At 37.0% G+C, this 22,379-nt stretch overlaps 1 protein-coding gene across 1 annotated transcript in view; it reads right to left on the bottom strand.

Moving 5' to 3' along the window:
• The window catches only part of SUPT3H (suppressor of Ty 3 homolog (S. cerevisiae)), a gene marked incomplete at both ends in the record, with an annotated part of 81,724 nt that overhangs the window by 4,711 nt on the left and 54,634 nt on the right, over window positions 1-22,379 (bottom strand). Inside the window, one exon of the mRNA XM_010073212.1 lies at window positions 2,099-2,174. Within this exon, the coding sequence (XP_010071514.1) occupies window positions 2,099-2,174 (76 nt within the window). The remainder of the gene's footprint in view (window positions 1-2,098; window positions 2,175-22,379) is intronic.

The following is a 22,379-nucleotide window of genomic DNA, read 5'->3' on the forward strand; positions in this document are numbered from 1 at the left end:
GAACTTCACGGCACTAATGGATGAGATCACTTAGAAGAAAGTACAAGGAAAAATATGGGACAAAGAAACATGATGTTTGCTGAGAGTAAAAAAAGGAAAAAAAGGATCCTCTTACTTAGGTCAGTGGTGGAAAAGATGACCACAAAAAGCCATGGAGACTTGGACAGAAAGAAGCTATTAATATAGAGGTCTTAACGAGGGTTGTTTGTGAAGACAGGACAACCCAAATGAAGTAAATACAAGGTGGGATAATAATTTGAAACAGATCTTTCAAAGAGTCTTCAACAAAGACTGAAAAACTAAGGACAAGTCAGGGGTTAAACAGAAAACAGACACAAATAATGGTTATTCTTTTAGGCAGGAATGAAAAGGCTACACTGGGTCACTACAGAAAAAAAGAAAACAAAGCAAGAGAAGAAGTGTGAAGGTGACAGCAGGACCACAAAATGTTCCCTAGAATTTAAATTTGTAATCCTGTAGTACTTGATCCTTTGATAGACATTTTCTTTTGCCTCTCTTTAAAAATGCACAGAAATATACACTGCTGTAATTATTAATATATTTTGTTAGAACAGGCTTCCTGAAGCCCCTTTCAGGTATATTCTCTTGTGACAGTTTTCATGGGTTTATATTACAGCAAAAAGGGTTCACAACTTTAAACATAGCAATGCATTCAATTTTTATCAAAATACAAGAAAATAAGTAAAAAATATCCTTCACATTAGTTTTGAGCAAATGTTCTGCATGGCCTTTGGTATGTTCTATCTAATTGAGTTCATATTATGCAATTGAATTTGTGCATGAGTCTCTCTTGCTACTATTTTCTAACCACTGTAATTCTCTTATTCTTTAATGACACTAAATGTCAGTGTAAAAGAACTGTATAGACACGGTCATTTGAAAACACTGTGAAAATACCACGGAGATACTTTTACAGATCACAGTCCCCTGGCCAGCAACATTCAATTTCATTTTATTCAATTTTATTTAGCAAATTTAAGATTTCCATTTGTTCTGTCTGCAGATGATAATTTTGAGGTTTTAAAAATGACTTTATCACAAACCTCTCATTTCCTGAAGTCACCCTAATCTGAGGTATCATTCAGCTAATGGCTCACAGATGTGTGATGCCAAATTATAGCTAATCTTATGAAACCTATTGAATTAGGAAAAGAAATGCTTCCAAAACATGTTTTCCTACATTTGCCGACATTTGCTGATACAGAAGACTATTTCAAATGTGTCATTTATTTGCCATAAATGAGTCACTCCTTCTTCAAACTTAAAAGGAAGAACACGATAAGGTCTCTCATTTAAAGACACCATTGTGTTCCAGTCTGTGTTGCAGGATCATGTGCTGTTTTGTCATGATTTTTACTGGCTCCTTCACCTCACTTTCTCTGACATTTGACCTAAAACCTTAGTCATCACTTAACCGCTTCTGTAATGATGTTTTGCTACATGATCAAGCCCATTAATTTACAGCTCATTATAGTTGTGGCCCACAAGTACTTCTAGTAAGTTGGTTTTCAGTGCTAGTAAAGCCCTAATTCTGTCATCATGTTATTAGTGTTGGAATGGCGTATACTGATGAATTTGGCTAATGTCGAATAAATTCCACAGCGGGAGCTTACAGCTTAAAATAGAAAAAGACTCTTTAGTAAGTTCTTTGTGTCTCTGCGGATAGGGAAATAAAAGCAAAACTTGATGCTCTTCTCTAATTTTAGAGGCATTCCGAAAAACCTTCAACCATGAAACTTTACTAATATGCTGACTGCAACACCACCCGGACAGACTCCAGGCAAGTATGGCTGTTTTAATCCAGTAACTCTTTACCAGTTCTGTCTTTGCAGTCATCCCTACCAGCACAGTATTTCAGCGTATAGAAAGCTTGGTAAATATTCAAATAAAATACTCTGCCTGGCAGCCTGGAACTATTCTAAATAGTTCCCAGGAGTTATGCAGACAAAGAATTTCAAGTTTTATTGTCGCGGATGAAACAAAAGTGCTTTCACAAAACACGAGGTTGTGCTGTGTTCTCTATTACATGAAATAATAATCGAACATCTTAAGACAGTGCAGCCATTATAATACTTACAAAAACTCAATTGCCGACTTTCACAAAATTCTGCGTACTGGACCGAGTCCATCGTTCGTGTTTGTCTTTCTGCTCTCTGACAAAAGAGTAGAAGTACATGATGTACCTTATTCCAACAAGAACCGCATTCCACAACAGAAATTACAGCACCAAAGCGCCCCTGCCATAACCTTCAAATGACCTTCCCAAATTAAACGTGCATTGAACAAGTTAAGGCGCAGAAATATAAACCACAGATCGGTTATTAGTCTTGTGAGTTAAATTTCCCAGAGGAGTGTGTCAATTCTTATTTTAAAATTCTGCTGGCATGCCACCCACCTACAACAGCGATGAGGGCTGAGTTAGGAAAGGTGCTGAGCACTCCTGCCCTGACCGAGGTGCACATTTACACCGAAGCACATGAGTAGTCTGCCTACATGCTTACAGGGGACCAGACAAATAAAACGTTCTCCTGGACCAAGGCCAATGTGTTCTGCACTGAGCAGAACTGAACCTGTGTGCTTTTAAAATGGGGGCACTAGCAGTAGCGAAATGAATAAATTCCACCACATTGAGGACGTATCAGACAGAAGCACTGAAGTGCCCCTTCCCACACTCAATACACAGTAGTAACTAAGTGGTGAATGTGCCTGTTTCATTTTTTTCCCACTCTTAATCTATGCTTGATTTTTAACACTTCTGAATACCTACAAGAAAAAAAAAAAGGAAATTAGACTGAATTAGAGCTCGTTCAAGAAAAAATGGCTTAAAATGTTCACTGCTGGATTTAAGAATGTATTTCACATGGAGTCCAGTGACAACCAAAAGAGTAAATCTTAAAACCGTCAAGGTATGAAACCATAAACATTACACACACCCTCCCCTCCATTTACACACTGTGCCACAGTGGAACTGTGACTGACGCAGCACTGAAGTTCATGGTTAGGTTTGAGCATATGCTTGAGTTTTCTTCACTTCAACAGAGCAGGGGTGGTTTCCACAAGGATCTGGTCTCTAGAAGACCAAAGTCTTTAGGTCTCTAGAAGAGATTAAGTCCTTCAGATATTGGAGGCAGAAAGCAGTAGTTCCATTAAAGAGAATGACTATCCTCTTTGGAAGGAGACAGCTTACTCAAGTCTCTCAGGGAAAGCAGATTGTCTTAAGCATCAAGGAAAAGAATACAACTATCTTCAAAACAACAGCTCAATGAATAAATCATTACACCTGGTAAGAACAGAACCATAATTAAGGATACAAAGTGGTATCAAGAGTGGCTGATGATACCAAGACTTCTGCACTGAGTCCATACAGCTCAAGAAACCACGCACACAGAAGGTAAAGCACAGGTGTGTTCACATTAAGGACAAAAACCAACAAGAAGAAAACCACACACGCACATAGATTTTGCTCTGACTCCCCGACCACTTTTACATCTGATTAAATTGAAATGGTGAAGTTCTTTAATCTAATTTAATTGAAAAAAAAAAAAAAAGGCTGTTGATAAGTGTATTTGGAGACAGGCTATTCAACCAACATTTGGCCTTAGCAGTTTCTCAAATCAGAAAAGAAAAATAATCAGTACTTCAAATACACAGTTTCTTCCTCTATTCTCTGCCTCTTAGGTCACTCTTCTATGACAGTCCAATCCATCAAGAGATCTTGTTGACAGTCAACATGCTCAATTTAGTTGTAAACTAAACCACTAACTGTCCAGGAACATACCTGGATATTCCTTCTTTTCTTCTCTACTCAGTCAATTGTTTCTACTGTTTTTTAACTTTTAGTCACCAGGATAGAAACTGTTCTGCTTAGGAGGCATTTTTCAGTTCTCCTATGCATACTTCTGGCATCTTGACTATATTTTGTGAAGCTGCCATTTCAGATAAGTAAAAATTTTCACTTAATCTATTCCAACAAGACATTAAGTAAGTCTAGATTGATTTTATATACTTTAAAAATATTTTTTACAATACATGATGTAACTTCAACCCTCATGTAGCATAACCATAACAGAGATCTGGTTTACCTCTGAATTAATTCAGTCATACTATTGAAGACAGAGGGAACCACCAGGATCATCTAATCTGAATTTCTACATAGCACGGGACACTTCTCACATAATACATCCTAGAAATGGCAGTCCTAGAATTTCTTATGTAATTTTACTATATGTTCTAGAAATGCATCAAATTTGGGTTTAAATTTTTCATACATTAAGAAACATTTTCTTCAAATAATTTAAAATGCTAACTTTTTATGCAATATGGTTTAAATTCTGTAATCATTTGTGTCTTTGTTTGCCAGTCAGAAGTTACTAGCTGGGTACGCTCAGGTAATACAGAAATAATTTAACTTTAGGTGGGTAATCAAACAGATTGAGCTTCTCTGACAAATTTTTCTTGAAATTTTACACAGAAATTTGCAGGTTCGCAAAACTTTTGCTTGAAATCTCTCTCTAACAATCCTCCCTCTAGAGGTCTCTAGCCCAACCTCCAGCTTAAAAGAGGACTATTGCCAACACTAGATGAAGTCAGCTCTCGCTTTCTCTAGCAGTGTCCTGAACACCACCAAGGACAGAGATTTTACACCTCCTCTGGGTAACCTGCTCCAGTGTTGTACTTGGCAAAAAGATTTCTAATGTCCTACTTGAAACCACCAGGCAACAATCTGTGGTTCTTGAGCTTCTTTATTCTATGCAGCACTACTAAGAGAAGTTTGGTTCCACCATCATTGTAACTGCCCTTCAGCAGTTGTAGGCTGATACCTAATCTTACCCTCCTCTTCTTCAGACTAGTAAAACTAAGTAATCTCAGCCTCTTCTGATAGATCACATGCTCCAGGGCCCTGAGCTCTCAGTAGCTTTCAGCTAAACCTTTCCAGTTGCTCAGCACTTCTGTGGAACTGAAAGATTCAAAACTGGAAAGTGTTCCAGATTTGGTTCAACAGCACCAAGTAGAAGAGTATGACAACTTCCTTCAGTCTGCCAGCCACATTTCTGCAAAAGTCTGAGTTCTGCTTTAATATGATGAGACCAAACTGTTGACTCATGTTCAACTTGATGTTCACTATCACCCCCCAGGTTCTTCCCAGAAGGGCTGCTACCCAGACAGTTGGTATCCAGCCGTACTGGTGCATGGGGTTACCCTGTCTCAAATGCAGAAACTCAGTGAAGTTCCTGTTGGTTCAGCTCCCAGGGTTTTCAAGACCTGTCCGGACTGAAGCTCCATCAATCAGTGTGCCAGTCACTCTTAATTTACTATCAGCAACAGATATGCAGAATGTGCATTTTGTATCTTTGCACACATTTTTGTCCACATTGTTGATGAAGATCAATTTAGTTCAACAATCATACTATTGAACAATAAAGGCTTCAGTATGAATACCCGGGAAATTCAGTTTTTCCCTGTTGCCATCTATATGTCAAGCCATTGGCTATTACCCTTCACATCCAACAGTCCCAGGGATTTAAAACCTTTTGCAACATCAAGGAAGGCACAGGAAAGCAAAGTGACATGAAATGCTAACATGAGGAGTAATGCTTCAAAGTCCTACTTGAGGTGACAAAGGAAAAAGACATGTAGAAATTTGACAAGGACACTTTAACTTTTACAGGCATCTCATAATGTAACATGGAAACTGCAAAAATAGATTAACCCCAAGAGCAGTTACGTTAAATTAAATGATTTTGCAATGACTACTCCCAGCACACGGACTATAAAACTCTGAAAATGCATGTCGTCAAGGGCTAGTCACTACACCTCACAGCATGTTCACTATCAAAACACTGCAAGTTTCTTTATAATAACTGAAACAAAAAAATACTAATCAAAGGTGTGGCTGAGGGATTTTTCAATAGGGACTTCAATTCTCTCTAGAAATTCTCTACAGCAGTTGTCTAAACCCCGGACTCAATTTTGTTCTTCTACACTAAATGAATACTTACACTTACTTTTTCTCTGTATGAATATTTTTATGTAGCATAATTACCCACATATCTGTGAAATAAAACTACTTTCTCTCTTCAGTCCTCTGCTCTAAAAGAACTCTTTCTTAAAGGTGGATTCTACAGTGATGCTCTAAAACAGCATCAAATCAAACAGCTTTTATCATAAATAACTGGACTATACTTTCTTCCCAATACACTTTAACAAAAAAACCCCACATCATGGCATGGAAACTCACAGTTCAAGGGATAAGGATAGCTATTCCATCAGTCCTACCAGTTTTAGAACAGTCTATAAATAACCAGCAAATGCAGGAGAAATACAGATGGGTAGCATAGGTGTATCATCTTTAATGAAACACCGAAGCAGAAGACAACAGCAGATCACCTTTCCTCTTCCTCTCAAGACTATAAATAGTAATTATTTTCTCTTACATCATCCTTGCTTTGGAAAAAAACAATGTTCCCTTATCTCTATATTTCTAAGGTACATTTTATAAACTCTAAATGAATCAATAACATGGGATAAAGAGGGAAAAGAAAGCGTGAGCACATTACTCTGAACAGTGTTACTCCAGGACGAAAGAGTTTAAAGGAAACGACATTCAATGTTGGGGAAGCCACAGAAAGTGTGTGAAAATCCTATCATCTGTAAGAAATGCTTTCTTTTAAGTCTATGTAATGAATACCCACCTGCTTTTTCAAAGTATTTATTTTTCAGCCATTTTAAGACAAGAAACGATACAGGATGTTTTAACTCAGAAACAACTTCAATTTTATACAAGTGGAGTTTTCCAAATTCTGCTTTGGGAAGGAGTAGAAAGTCACTCCAACAGGACTGAAGTCATCTTTCATCAGAATGAAAGCAAATTTGCTGGGCATCTTTCCTACACGAAGAAACATTGAAACCCCTAAGGATACGCCACCTTGAAGCAATCTCAGCTTGAAACCAGATACAATAAATGACATCAATGACACTGCCCTGCTGGTTTATCACAAGGATTAAAAATAGTTTTTACTCCCTCTATAGTAGTACTAGTCACTCTAAGCAGTTAAGAAGCTGAGTTATGTGGCGTACAGCAGAGTTAAAATACTTTTCATGCTTTCCTTGGAACACGCTGAAGGATGCAGTAGATAGGACCTGGCACAGGAAATGGACGCTTAGTCTTCCAAAAATGTGTTGCATTCTATCCTCCTTTCAGCGTGAAGAGCTAAAAAGGAAGACCAAAAAGGGAAAAGAAAGAAAGGGTAGAGTTGCATGTTGTCACCTACCATCCAGGATGATAAACAAGCTTATTTTGATTCCATTTTAAAGCCTTCACACTTGACATATAAAGCTCTTTGTGTGGGGGGACGGCAAGAGGCCAAATGTTAACTTGCTTACCAACTGTTTCGTGTTTGGAGGAAATGTGCCGAGTAGCTGCTAGGCTGGAACATTTGGGAAACGTATGCAAGCATGGCTGGACACCCTTGTGTTTGGCAACAATGTTAATGATGAAGATGTTGGCTTCCCAAACTGCTTGCATATTCATACTGTGGCGTGATTTCCTGATTTCCTTTGCTAAAGACCCTTTCATTGTGGACCTATCATGGCTTCAAAGGAGCTAGGTGACCACCCTGGAGAAAACAACTAAGTTGCCCTGCAATGGCTGATATTACTAAAAGACTATGCAAAATTTATTTTTTTTTCATTTAGCGTAGAGAATGACAGGGCACTCTATGCTATACCTGACAGCTCTTGGGTTGAAGGTCAAAAATTACCTAGACTTAAAAAATAAATAAAAAATCATTTTATGAATAAAGTAAAAGGTAGCTCAATACTGAAGCATTTACAAAATATGCTGAAAACACATTTTTAGTCTTCCATATCATGAAATTATCTGAGGATTATCACTACCCGAAGATTTTTGTTACATAAAGTAAAAATGTATTTACTCTTCTGAGAATCACTTGAATTGGTAAGCAAAGAAAAAAAAGGGTTTTAAGAGTAAGCATTTTCAAAGATTAAGCTGACTCAGAGTTTTATACAGAAAATAAAAATGCCAGATGGGGAAAGATCAATAGCTTTTGTAATGCAATACTTGATTTGGCTATAAAGTACAGACATACAGCGGATTTTTATCATTTTTACCCACCTCTTACAGAACATACCATACATTCTGCAGTAACCATTAATCTGAACAAGTCTGCATAGCAAACTTGAGGTCTTTGATGTAATACTGGTTTAGAGTGCTTATGTGATTAGTACAAAGTTCACAATATCAGAAGAAAACATGAGGTCTTTTACTGGCAGACCAAGATGACCTCAATTCTAATGCGTTTTCACAGTTCTAAATAGTAAAAATCGGTTTTGCTTTTTTTCTCTACAATATTATTAACCCCATCCCCCCCAATAAACAGAGAACCGTAAGAACCTTGAAAATCTTATCTGTGTACAAGATGGTGAAGATCTACAACTGTAAATGACATGAAAGGAAGCTGTGGATGATGACAAATATTAATTAAAATTGACTTTATTTTTAAATTATAATTTTTCATTATAGAAAACTGGTGATTTTGTGTCCAGGAAAAAAGATAGGTTTCACCTGAATAAGTTAGACATCTGCAGTATCCTAATTAGTTACCTAGAGTCCCTTTATAGTAAAAAAGATAATAGGCACTTTTAGAGACCAACTTCATCCTAAACTAGATGTCTAAAATGAGTCAGATGAATCACATCTAAGAATTTGTCTGAAGTTCATAAAATGTGGACATCACCAACAGAGCCCTTGGGACACTGGCTTAGGTCTACGTGTCCACAGTACAGACATCCTCAGAAAAACAAGGTGAGTCCTGCTCTGATGAGTGATGATGAGTGAAGAACACCATCGCCAATAGGGCAATTTCCATTTTAGGACTAAGCAAAAGCCAAGACTAAAGAACGACTCAGGAAATTTGGTGCCTGCTCTGATCTCAAAGCAATGCAAGTACATACAAAGACAGCTTTGTACCCCGGGTGTGTGTTAACTCCATTCATCTTCCTCAAAGTATGTAAAATGTAATCTAAAAAAGTATGTGCAGATAAGTAGGGAGAAGGGAGCTGGCTAGACTATCTGAGATTATGTAAAAATTTCAAGGGAATTATGAAGAAAGAAAGCAAATGAACAGACAATAACAAAATGAATGGATTAATTCTCAGCAGTCATGATCTCATTGCTTAAGGAATAAATAAAAGTGACCTCCTGATAGGGACTCACTGCCCCTGTAATGTTTTGCCCTTGAACATATGCAAAATCTACACATACTGTATTTATTTGAACCAGCTCCATATCATATCGGAATTCCTTGTCTAAATTTATTACTGCTAGCCTGAAATTAGGAGCTGGAAGCTGCAAAAGAAACATTTCAATTTCATGGGATACCTTTGATTTCTACAGGAAAATATTTTTTTCTGCTATAACAAGTATCATCATGAATTTTGTAAAACTATGTGTTAAATTTATGGCTATCTTCTACCAGTGCTTTCCAAAAGACATAAAATAATTTGGGATAAACTATGCTACCAGATTTAAAAAGTTATGTGGGATTTATTAACATATTAAGACGACTGACCTTCCCTCACTTCTCTGGTTGAGGACACTGCAACACCTTCCTGTGGTTTCCATCTGGCTGTACATCAAAACCTTTACATACCAGGCTAATATTAGGATACCTTAATGTCTTCTGGACAGCATCCTTCTGAACACTTATCCTGACTCTGTATCAATTCATAAATGAGGCTCATATAAACAGCTTTCGCATCTCACAAGGAAAGCTTGTAGTCATCAAAACAGGCATCACTGCATTGTCTGGGATATGCAAACACCAAAGCAGCCCCTTTTGCATAGCGAGTTTTAATTTTTTTCTCTTATTTGCAGTCAAAATCAGCCATCACACTCTACTTAATGATAATACAGTAATTACCGAGGCTCTCTTGTAAGCAAAATGAAAATGCTGTAAGCCATGAGAAATTTTTAAAATATATCTTTTAGCTATTTGACTAGAGATATGGATAGATGGATAAATAAAAGGACAGACATCTTAGAAACTTGTATTTACTTAATATTCTGTGCAAATTTCTTGTAGTTATTGTGTTGTCTCAAAAAATCCTCAACCAACCCTCATAATATTTTCCCCCATTGTTATTTACAGATAGCTTGGTTTTGAACCCAGTTTAGGCACAGCCACTAGCACCCAGGATTGGTAATTTTGCTGAATAACTGAAGAGTTGCCTGACAAATAATCTGACTTCCTGAAACCGCACTCCTTCCCCTCCGCTGAAATCTCTTCGTGCTAGGCTGGTGTGCTCTTTGGTCTTGTGGCCAGAAACTCATGGAGTCTTTAATGAGTAAAGGACTAAGCTTCAGGCCATACAAACAATACATATTCATTTTAATGCTGTTATCTTACTGGTAAATAGTATAATTCTATCTTTTCCCTTATCCTTAATAAAACTGACTTGTCTTATATTCTTTTGCAGAAAAACAGCCAGTTCTCAGAGTATCTGCCATTCTTTGGGAGATCACCATCCTACACAAGAAATTACCATTCTGCACAGGAGATCCACAAGTACTGCAATGCTACAGGCGTATCCACGCAGGCATCCTTGGCAGGTGATGCTCTTTCAATTAGAGTGGAATGAAAAAGTTTTTAAATTAAAAATGTTTCTTTCAGTTATGTTGTTTCTTGAAAAATGATATTAAAAAAAATAAAAGCCTGACTTCCAAAATAATGGCAGAACGCACATGCACAAATAAGGAATTCAAGACACAAAATTTCTCCAATATGCACAAGTAATTTGGTGTACATTATAGCAACCCACTTCCTATGTGTGAATTTGGTCTTACAACTTCTAGATGAAATCCTGGTTCTACAGGTCCCCAGCAAAGCTTCCATTAACCTCAATAGCTGTAGGACCTCTGACCTAACTGAACATCAGACCTAACTTACGGTTCCACCTAGTACAGATGGTCATCACCTTCTTGTCAAAGGAAAACCGAAAAATGGGCTCTCAAAGAGGGACACAGATCCTAAAAGAGCCTTTTCTCTATATGCTCCCACAAGCAGGATCAAAATCCAACTCAGACTCTATATAAAGGTATTTGAGAATGAAAACAGGCCAGGATGGCTCTAGAGAGGAGAATTCCAGCTGCTGGTTCTTTCATAAAGTCATTACAGCATTGCCCCTTGGGCTACGACTCACCTCTCACAATGTGGGGTGTTTTAGTGTCATCTAGTCTCCCTTTAAAACCAATGGGAAAAGAGAGGCACTTCTATAGGCAATCACACCTACTGCAGGTGTGGTAAGAGAACGTGTCACCTCTGGATGCACCCTTCTTCCCGTAGACACAGGAATGCAGATGACTGTTAGAAATAGATGCCTGGTTGCCAGCTGAGAACTTCACCCCTTGGCCATAAGACATGTTGTTAATGCAGACTGAGAGATTACAAACTATGGGATGCACCTAGTATGAGACCTTGATCTGGCTTTTGAAAGGAAGGCCACTACGTCATCAATTCCCATAAAGCATTAACTACCAAAATGAGTAAAACAATTTATCTCAGCCATTTTCCATGACAAATCCAACTCTGGCATCTTTTACAATGAATTTATGTAAGATATGTAATCAAAAATCTATTAAATTAATAAATTAAAATTAAAATTAAAATAAATTAAAATAAATTAAAATTAAAATTAAAATACATGGTACTATGTGTACATTTCCTTGGCATGTGACTGAAGACCCCACAATTACTTGAATTTACTTTCTCTGTTGAGAGTCCATGATAGTCAGAGAACAATACGCAGTGGCCTTCAAAAATATATCCTTGCCTCCTTAACATAAAAAGTGTGCATATAGACATTTCACATTCAACTTGTGGCATTTATGCCACTGAGTCTAATTCTATGGTTAGATTTTTATTCTTTTCAAAAACCCTTTGTAATTTCATAATTGCAAGACATGGAACTCCAGATAAAAATCATATCCCAAAATTCAGGGAACAGGTGAGTCACACGCTGAGTTCAAAAGGAAATGCTTCCTTCAAAAAACACAGTGACCAATATGCATTACTTACAATCTGCACGTGTTTCACGAGCAGAAAAAGAACAGGGACTCAATATTCAAAATTCCTACCTGGGTTCTGCTACTAATTTGCTATCTGAGCATGACTGAGTGCAAACGAAGGCTGAATTAATCATGTTTTAAGGCTCACTTCACAATTGCTGAAAAGCCTATGTGGTCATTTCCATTGACATAAAACCAGTGCAAAGTCTGTGCATGGTGATGCCATGATGCACGCTAGCCGTGTACACCCAGCTTCCACAGGCTGGAGGAGGAAAAAGCAAAATCAAAACTGCACAGTGTGCCCAGGTATGAAGAATAAAGAGACCCTAAAAATCACTGTCTGAATTGAAAGGCTTTGAAAAAAAGCATTAGGATTTTTTTTTTTTAATTGAGACTTCATTCATGACATTGAGAACAGAATTTGGCCCAGCGTGAATATTTCATTAGTCAAATGTTAATGACTGTGTGACACTTGCTATTTGTTTAACTATGAAAATGTTTTCTATGCTGCTGTTCTTGTTTCTGAATTTCTTTAAATATGAGCAAATTTATCTTCCTAGTATCCTTGTAAGCATTATCTCCACTATATACATGAGAAATAAAATAATAAGATTATTTTCCCAAAGGCAGTTTGTTTAATTGGCAAATGCTTCTCTTTTTTGCTCTTCTTTCTCTTTTCTCTTTTTAATGTTAGAGGGGAAAAGGAAAATGTGAAGATTCTTGGATTTAACAAAATTATTTCACATTTGGAATTAAGTTAATTTGAACCACCAGCTAATTTGGCTAATTTGGAACAAATCTATTTAGTTAGTTCCTTACACCATGCCTATTGATAAATATACCACAAAATTATTAAGCGTTTACATAAAACCAAAGAAACATATGGTGCCATTAATTCAAAACAATCACCACCACCCAAAGCCACTACAGGAGTTCTCTTATTAAACATCCCCATTCCCTTCTCCAGGAAAAAAAAGGGAAATCTCAATAAGTATACTTCTGAATTGGACAAAACTTTAACAATAATACTTAAATCTGTTATATTTAATTTTGTGTAAGAAGTAGAACTGAAACTTTTAGATTAAACTTTACTGACATATCAATTAAAAGCAGAAAAATTCAAAAATTTTAATTTGTGAACAAAATTTGCCAGATTTTGTTAGTTTGGTTAAGATTGGAGGAATACTTTGAGACTTTCAAGGCTGAAAGTCAAAGTGAAACTACTTGTGAAAAGCTACGCAAGCATACACTGGAAGCTTTCAGTATCTGAAATGTAGACGTTCTGTACCAGTGAAACCACTAGTGAAACCATTTCTTAACAGCTATCTTCCAATGAATTAGAACTTAAATCATCTCAGCCATTTCACGGCAAAACAAATGACAGCTTACCTTTAACAGAAGAAACACATCCTATGTATCCTGGCCTCTTGCTCTGCAATACTGTTCGCCATCCCAACACCCATTACTCCTATAGACCCTTCATGCATTTATGAAAAAAACGAGGTACCGTTACAATAGTTTTGATGGGACCTTTTTTTTTTTTTTCAATCTTGAGATGAGGGGAAGGAGAGCGAAGAGCATCTACTGTATATGGACTCATTACTAGAAGCTTTACCGATAGTTTATCCTGTTTCCTAATGAAAGCAAAAAAAGCCCCACCATGTCTCTATTAAAAAGCAATCAGATTTGGTATCCTGGTGACACTTTAAAGAGTACATTATGTGGGAAAACAAAATAAACATTTACTCTGGCAAGCGAAAGTGAATTTGGGGTTTGACATACTTGGCAGGAAGGTAGAATTATATTCACGTCAAGTATGTAGAAAAAAGCTAATATAATATTGAAATATTTGCTTAAGTAATATAGAATTTAAAACAACACATTAGAAGAAACATTTTTTGTGAAATATTTTGAAGTTTTTTAGTATAGGACATGCCATGAAAGTAATATGCTCAGCTGAAATTTCAGACTTTTACAGCCTTTGTTACACACTCCCTTCACTTGCAAAGTGGTAAAGAGTCTTCATCTTCCACTGACAAGTCTTTATTTATACTTCCAAGACAAAGGCAGTTCTTATACTGATGGTTTAATCTGATAATGAATATATGCCGCTTTCCAAAGAAACAACCCTTGAGAATCTGAATCTTACAAATATTGATATAATGAGCTAATGTTAACACTCCCTCAGCTAAATCCTACTGCACTCTTCTACTGTTCGATACTACATGTGTGCAATTATTTTAAAACTCCTTTAGTTTGCAACAGGATATAATTCAGTGAAGACAGACCTTTATAGCACTCAGAAAGTATCTAAATGCTGTAGGTCAACAACCTCTGAAATTCTCAACTCTATTTAATAATGTAGCACCAATCATAAACTGAGCTGATACTGGATGCTAGTTTTAGTTCTGAAAGTATTTCGATGCACTGTCTAAATATGCAGATATTGTACTTTCCTTTGACTCTAAATCTAATTAATATTAGCCACACATACTCAGAAAACCAAAATATACCAGTGTATCAGAATTATAAATCATTATGAACTTTGAGGTATAACTTTCTGAATTACTAAGAGTATTTTAAAACTTTCATTTTAAGAAAAAGCTTTGCTTAGTTTTATCTCATTTGGAGAGACGTGCATAATTAGAAAATATTTTGAAACATTTCTGAATTGACACAATGATACCATAATAATTCAAAGCAACACCATTAGTCTTCATTGTAATTGTACATTGTAGAAATATGCCATTTTAAAATCACTTGAAAAGAATTAATTTAAATGCAACCTGATTTGTAAATTTAATTATGAACTATTAAACTAACTGCTCAGATTTTCAGTTGCTCTAAATCAGCACAGTTCCTCTGAGTCCCACCATAAGAGAGAAGCCACTGTTTATTCCAAATCACAGTCAAAAGCGATATAAAGAATATTCAGACTCTGAGACATTAACAACAAGGTCTAGTTTGGGGAATTGGACTTTCAGTCTTCTTAATTTGCAGTGCTAGATACAGAAATTGTTCTGCTGCATTCATAACAGCTTTTGAACATACTATTAATTCATCCAGCATGCTACAGAAATAAATTTCACAAGAGACTATTTCCTGCGCACATTCTTAAAATTGCTTGCAATGAAAGCAATACCTTCCGGAGACGTTAGCACCATCCAAGTCAACATGCAAAATTTTGAGTCACTTACAAAAGAGGAGAACAGATAACATTTTTAAATACAGAAAGAGTTTTTTTCTTTTTTTTTTTTTTATGCTATCTTTATTCTAGTGTTGGTCAAACAATTTTAAAAGGTAGAAAGCTTTGAATTCAAGAGCTTAGCAAGAGATATTCCAGATCCTACTACCAAGAAAATCTCCTGAAAAGGAAGCCAGGGCTCTAATTCCTCTTGTTTAAAACCAAAGATATAGAATATATGCCATAATTCAGGTGGATATTCTTATTGCTAGGCACTGACAGCATTGTAAATTTAACCTGAAAATGAAGATAATTTAATTTTGTAAATGTCAAAACCTATTCATGTTTCTAAGGACTTCTCTCACTCTATTTAGATTTTCTTGGGGGTTCAGACTGACTGAAATGGGAAGGTTAGGGGGTGTTTGAGAGAGGAAGGGGTGAATTAAAGATCTATGAAAAAAAGAAAAAAAAATCACACAGCCCTGCTCACAGAATAATGGAAAAATGTCTTGAGTTCAAAATATGATACTTAATAACGTAACATAATTGGGATGCAAAGAACAATATCTTTAATAACAAGATTTTGAAGCACAGCTTCGAAGGTTGTAATCTATTCAGTATTAAAGGTGCTTGTAGTATAGCACCACTAACAACCACAGTTTGATATCAATCCCTTGATTGCACTGTTAGAAGCTGCTACAGAATTTACTCTTCATTGGTGGTTGCTTGGCTTCCTCAGGGTTTCTGAATTTTTCTGAAATTTTTAGAGTCATATCTAGAATTGCTTAAAGATGTCAATATCTCAGCAGCATTTTTAACTCTTTCTTTAAAATACAATATGGGGTAAGAATGTTGGCAAGCACAGAAGACATCTCACTAATGTTTCTTTAAATACTGGAACTTGAAACCAGATCTCCAGCCTTGGGTACATCAAGAGTTAACTCCTGTTTCAAGAAGGGTGTGCTTAGTAGCTGGAAATCTGCCTGAGTTTAGTCCATCTGAGGATGCTATTACAATTTTCAGATATAAAATAATTAGCTGATGATATGAGCTGACAGCTAATACATCTACAATAAACATTAAAAAAAAATATTTCCAAGCGGATGTAGAGTATGTGTTCCGTTTCGAAGCTGTTTGATATGGTCTGTGTAAGGAGCTAGGATGCAATACCAGATGCTCTATGTTCTACAAGCTTTTTCTGCAGATGTCTGCAGCCTGAGAAAATCAACAGTGCTTTGAATAACACTCCTAGTAAAAGCGTCTTCTTGTCAGAGTCACTGTATGATATAGGATATGAATCCCACACAAGTGGATGAACTGATTTTAAATAATACCATCTGACAATGGTAGAAAAAATTCTTAGTAGGTCTGACAAAGTCCTGGAAATGGCTGTTAGTCTTGGGAAATAGAATCCAGCCCTCTGACAGAGACTACCCTGTCCTTCTTTCGTTTGATCAAAAGGAAAACCAAATTTAATGATTGCTTCCGAAGTTCCAGAGGAAAAGCTTCAGCAGCACTTAACACTGCTACCAAGGAGTCCACATCTTTGCCCCTTACATGTGCCACTCAAAAGAAGAGTCTGGAAAAAATGCTTAAAAATTATTTGAGAATAAAATATATACTTCTTAATGTATGTGAGATATTATCACTTTACATTACTTTCTTGCCATTGCTTTTAAGGAAATTTCTTTCAGAAAACCAAAAGAAAACCAACTTAAGCCTCAAGTGTGGTGGATATTTGGCAGATACCAACATGACAAAGAAATTCTAAAAGCCTGCCACTACCTGCATACAAAAGTGAAAAAAGCTACATCTCGAGCCACAAATCCACACATTCAACTCAGAAAAACATTTTTTTTGCTTAAAAACCCATGTCCCCCCCAACTTGATACAGACTGTATTGAATTCACATAAATCTGTTTCTAAAATTTATTCTCTATGCAAAATCAGTATTTTTCCTGTGATAATATTACGGTCTTGTCTTCCCTGAAATACAAGTCTAGTTGTGGCTGTACTTTGTCAAGCCAAAGTAGCATCAATGCCTAATTTTTGCCACGTTACAGTTAGCTAAAAGTAAACCCCAGATTATTAAAGAGGTCCAATGCTGATCTCAAGAATATTAGTGTGATTAAACCTTCACATTCACTCCATTAGGACTTTATATAAGGTAGCTATCTGAAAATTAGAACTGTTACTATTTTTCCCAAGTACCCAAATTAAATAACCTTTTCTGATTCATTTAATGAAGTGTATAGCTGCCTAGGTATCCTCAATTTTAATAAAAGATGGTAAAGCAAAATGGAAGAAAAAAGAGGAGAGAAAATCTAAAGCTTGAGGGGCAAAACGATGCCAGCTGATTACCCATCCTGTTCTGTTAGGGACATTGTGGGTCTATTTTCTACTGGACTGGGTAAGGATGCGTCCCCTATTTTGCAACATGTATAGCTTAATTATATTACTTTACCATTTCAACAGACACTTAGGATGTTTAAATCTTACCGCTTCTGATTCCAGAGCTGCGACACATGTGTGAAGCTATCACCAAGTGCAATTTTACACAGCGGCTAGATCGTATTCTTACGGAAGAATACAGCAAGCAACACTATAGATAAAATAAACCACAACGACTGAGACAAAATGAAAGACAGAAAACCCTGTTCCTTGTATAAATAAAACATCTATTCCAGGAAATACCAGCAGTTACAGATTACAGAAAGTGCAGAAGCTGGAAAGTCCAATTATACGCTACCTAGATTTTTAAACAGTTTTTAGAAATTTGAGATGGTTTATCATTTATGTGTTCTACAAAAGCTTTTCTCTTTCTACCCCACCTGCTATTTTAATATCTGAAATGGGTTAACTTCAGGACAGAGTCATAGAATGGAAGAATAATTTACACCAAAAAAAGTTTGAGACCTCTCCAGAGATCTCTAGTTCAACTCTATGCTCAAAAGAGGTCTGGTTAGAACAAGCGGCTTGGGACCTTGACCAGGTCTGGGATATCTCCAACATTAGAGACTTCTTCAACCTCTGTGGCCAACCAGTTTCAATCTTTCATCAGAGTTTTTTTTCCCTATTACATATCAGTCGAAATGCTGTCCTCTTCCTCATGCCCTATCACCACGCACGTTCCAGCAGAGTCTGGCTCCATCTCCTCTGCATCCTGCCATTAGTCAGTTGTAGACAGCAATAAAATTTCCCTTTAGCCTCCTCTATTTTAGGCTGAACAAGCTCTAGTCTACCAGCCTTTCATCGTATTGGAGGTGCTCCAGCCCCCGAAGCTTCCTGGTGACCCTCTGCCAGTCTTGCTTCACTATGTCAAAGTCCTTCTTGCACTTGGGAGCACAAAATCGGACACAGATTCCAGATGGGCTCTCACAAGTGCTAAATAATGGGGACCTGCTGGCTAACCTTTTGCTAACACAGCCCAATATACGGCTGTCCCACAAGCTGTACTGTTGCATGGGGTTACTGCATCCCACACTGGCTTTTGTTGAACTTCATGAGGTTCCCATCAGCTATCAGCACAGTTCTTCTGAATGGCAGGCCTGCTTTCCAGAGGTTTGACTGCTCTGGTATCATGACTCAATATTTATTTGCCATGCTATGAATTACTTATTTTTTTTTAGTTTAAAATATTCAACAGCTAATCATTTCTGAGTTTAATCATAGAATCACAGAATGGTTCGGGTTGGAAAGGACCTTAAAGATCATCGAGTTCCAACCCCCCTGCCATGGGCAGGGACACCTCCCACTAGCCCAGGTTGCTCAAAGCCTCATCCAGCCTGGCCTTGAACCCCTCCAGGGATGGGGCATCCACAGCTTCTCTGGGCAACCTGGGCCACTGCCTCCCCTCCCTCACAGGGAAAAATTTCTTCCTTACATCTAATCTAAATCTACCCTCCATAAAGAGAAAGAAATGCTTCAAGAAAACACAGTACAAAGGAAGGCAACTACCCTGGTTAAGAGATGACTTATACTCACATTAATTTACATGGAGAGCTGATAAAACTAAAATCCCATTAACATGCACACTTTGTATTCTTTACTATACTTGTGTTCTTATTCTGACTCTCAGCACTAAAATGATATTTCCTCTAAGAATCTGCCACAGGATCCTATTTTAGGGATAGTCTGAGTGTCAGGTTCCAAGTGTAGTCCCAACAGAATGAGGTTTGAAACCAAAAATCCTGGTATTTCTCATATACTTCTTAATTCAATAGGAAACAACGTTTACTACTAGATTGTCTTAATGACTTTCACCTTCATCATTTGGCTTTCCTAACGACATCTGATTCCTAGTGTGAATGTAGGTGGGAAGGCTTGGCCCTCGGTGGCTTCGCAAATGGGAACTAAAAATGACACCACTTGTAATTAGCAGCTGGGTACTTTGTAAACAAATCTTGTGACATGTTAGCTTTTAGACTGGAACTCATTCAAAGGAGGATGACAATAAATAGTGACTACTGAGTGAATGAACGGATTCTTGATTTTTTCCTTAAGTGCCTGTGACAAATGTTCACAAAATCCTATTGAGTTCAATCAAATATGATGGGCAACATAGACCAGAAGCCAGCTTACTTCTGAGGAGAAAAACTGCACTAGTCCTGGCTAATCCTGTGGTCAGAAGGAAAAAGGAAAAACAAAACCTCAAACCAAGAACAAAAGGAGAGAAGCAAAGATTAAATATACATAAAGAGGGACAGAACAAATCTTCATTTATCCCAGGCTCTAACAGTAGCTAGCCGTGAAGGGAATAGAATAACTAGAACAGTACAGCTACAAGAGAAGCTTATAATAATTATTTTCCTGAATAGTCACAGTGATCAAGCACTTCCTTAACCAAATGCAACGTCTTCGGATTCAGTAGCCTTCATCAGATCTTTTTTCCCCCATTAAGTTGTGCAATTCAATAGATCTGAGCTCATTTTGGTTATATTTAGCTGGAGTGCAGCCTGAAAATGACTTTCAGTGCTCCTCTATAACGTCTGTATGCTATAGTGGATGGAGAGGCAGTGATGACACACAGCTTGCTCACTCTGCTGTCAGAGGGGAAAGGCCAATTTAAAAGAAAGGGATTCTGAGTAATTTTGTAGAAGGTATTTGCAGGGCTGACCCATGAGCCTGATTAAAACTAGGCTTTGGTTCCTGTCTGGAGTCTAACGCTGAGAAAGGCATTGTTTCCTTAATGTTGGTTTGTGAATGTTCTCACCCTTCCATTAAATCCAGGAACTTGCCTGTTAAATCTCAGAACCCTCTCTTCTGCAGCAGTTGAAACAGAAGAATACCATCAAACCCCCTTCTATTTCATGCCATAGGGAACCTTCCTCTATTGTCTTCATTTGTTAAATCTTATTTTCTTCCACTGCTTTTTGTGAATCATAGAATCACAGAATGGTTTGGGTTAGAAGGGACCTTCAAGATCATCTAGTTCCAACCCCCCTGCCATGGGCAGGGACACCTCCCACTAGATATGTGACATGAATGTGAAATGAATTGTGATATGAATCCTTCAATGGAAAGAGAGAGAAATTCAGGAGCACATGTTGAAGCTTGGTCAAAGAGTGGCTGATGACCCAAGGTGCTCCTGCATCATGGACCTTTGCAGGCGGGAGAGAGAGAAGCAGGTGGTAGTGAAGTTTTCTGACAAAAATACAGGGTCTTTGTGCTGAGGATTCAGTCTCGCTCTCCACAGCAGTGGCAGAAAATCTCTTCCTTGCAACAGGTGAGAAGTGGGAATGTCACAGATAATACTGTGTTTGAAATTTCTGCGTAATTTTTATTCATGTTATAACTCCATGGATTTTTCTTTTGAGTTTTGTGAATCCCACGGAAAACAGTCTCGCAAATGGTTTTATGTAAGTGACTTTCAGAAAAGATCGAGATGATAAAACTGTCCTCAGTATATGCTTCGTTAACATCTTACCTTATGAAATTGTTGCCATTTTTAATTAATTCAGAAAGGACTTAAATATTAGACTAGTGGAGTTTTATAAAGGACACATATCTAGGTATAAATGATCAGTAATTTGCTACATAAGGATTCAAAGACCTGAAAAAAATCACTTGCCCCCCTGTAAAAGCATCTGATTTACATCCTGTCTTGTGGAAAGATGTGCGTTATCACATCTCTACACAACCTCAGAAATACAAACCATTTTCAGCACTGATTTGCTTAATTACTTTAAAGCATGACACCCTATTACGCATGGGACCTTCATCAGCATCACTCCTTCTTCCCAGCTCTCCAAAGTTTACATAAACAGTAACTGTGTTGTGAGTACCAATATGTGGTGACTAGTATATCTAAGCAACAAACATGTTAAGCACAGGATCACAAATAAACACAGTATTAAAACACACTTAGGAGAGTGTTTCTTTAATCTTACATTTGGCTCCTAAGCAAATACTCTGTGGAAATACTGTTTATATGTATGTGTGTCTACATTTAATTAGAAATATAAATAGTATATATATAAAAAGTTTCCTTCCAAAAGTTAAGTTAAAATGCAAGTCTTTCAGATGTCAAAAATACAAAATACAACAGTCCAGAATCTTCCTCTTCCTCAGAAAAAGCAAACAGTGGCAAAAAAATATTCAAAGAACTAAAAGACAGAAAAGCAAATAACACCTTGTCCTCCCTGCTAAACCGCCTAAATTTGTAGTATGAGCAGCATTCATTAAAATGCTCTAAAACCAACAATATTTTACCAGGACTGCAGACCCAAACAAACAGCATAGATTATGTAACCATAGTAATCAACCCCAGTGTCAGAAAATCTTAATAATCTCAGATTTGTAGAAGCATAAAAAGTCTACTGATACTATTGACTATAACAAGAAACCTTTCCCACTTGATAGCTTTTTCGCACTCCGAGGAGAATGACACAATATTTACAGACATATAGATAACCATGAAAAACTGTTTCTGTTTATTTTCTGTTTATTTTTAACCAATTCAACCATTGCCCAAGAGAAATAGTGTTTTCCCAGAATCCCAAACATTCCCAAGCAATGTGTAATCAGAGAAACCATTAATATCAGCAGGTTTATTTTTATACCATGTAATAGGTACAAACACTTTGATGC

This window comes from Pterocles gutturalis, unplaced genomic scaffold (assembly GCF_000699245.1).
Source record: "Pterocles gutturalis isolate BGI_N339 unplaced genomic scaffold, ASM69924v1 scaffold5562, whole genome shotgun sequence".
Lineage (NCBI taxonomy): Eukaryota > Metazoa > Chordata > Aves > Pterocliformes > Pteroclidae > Pterocles > Pterocles gutturalis.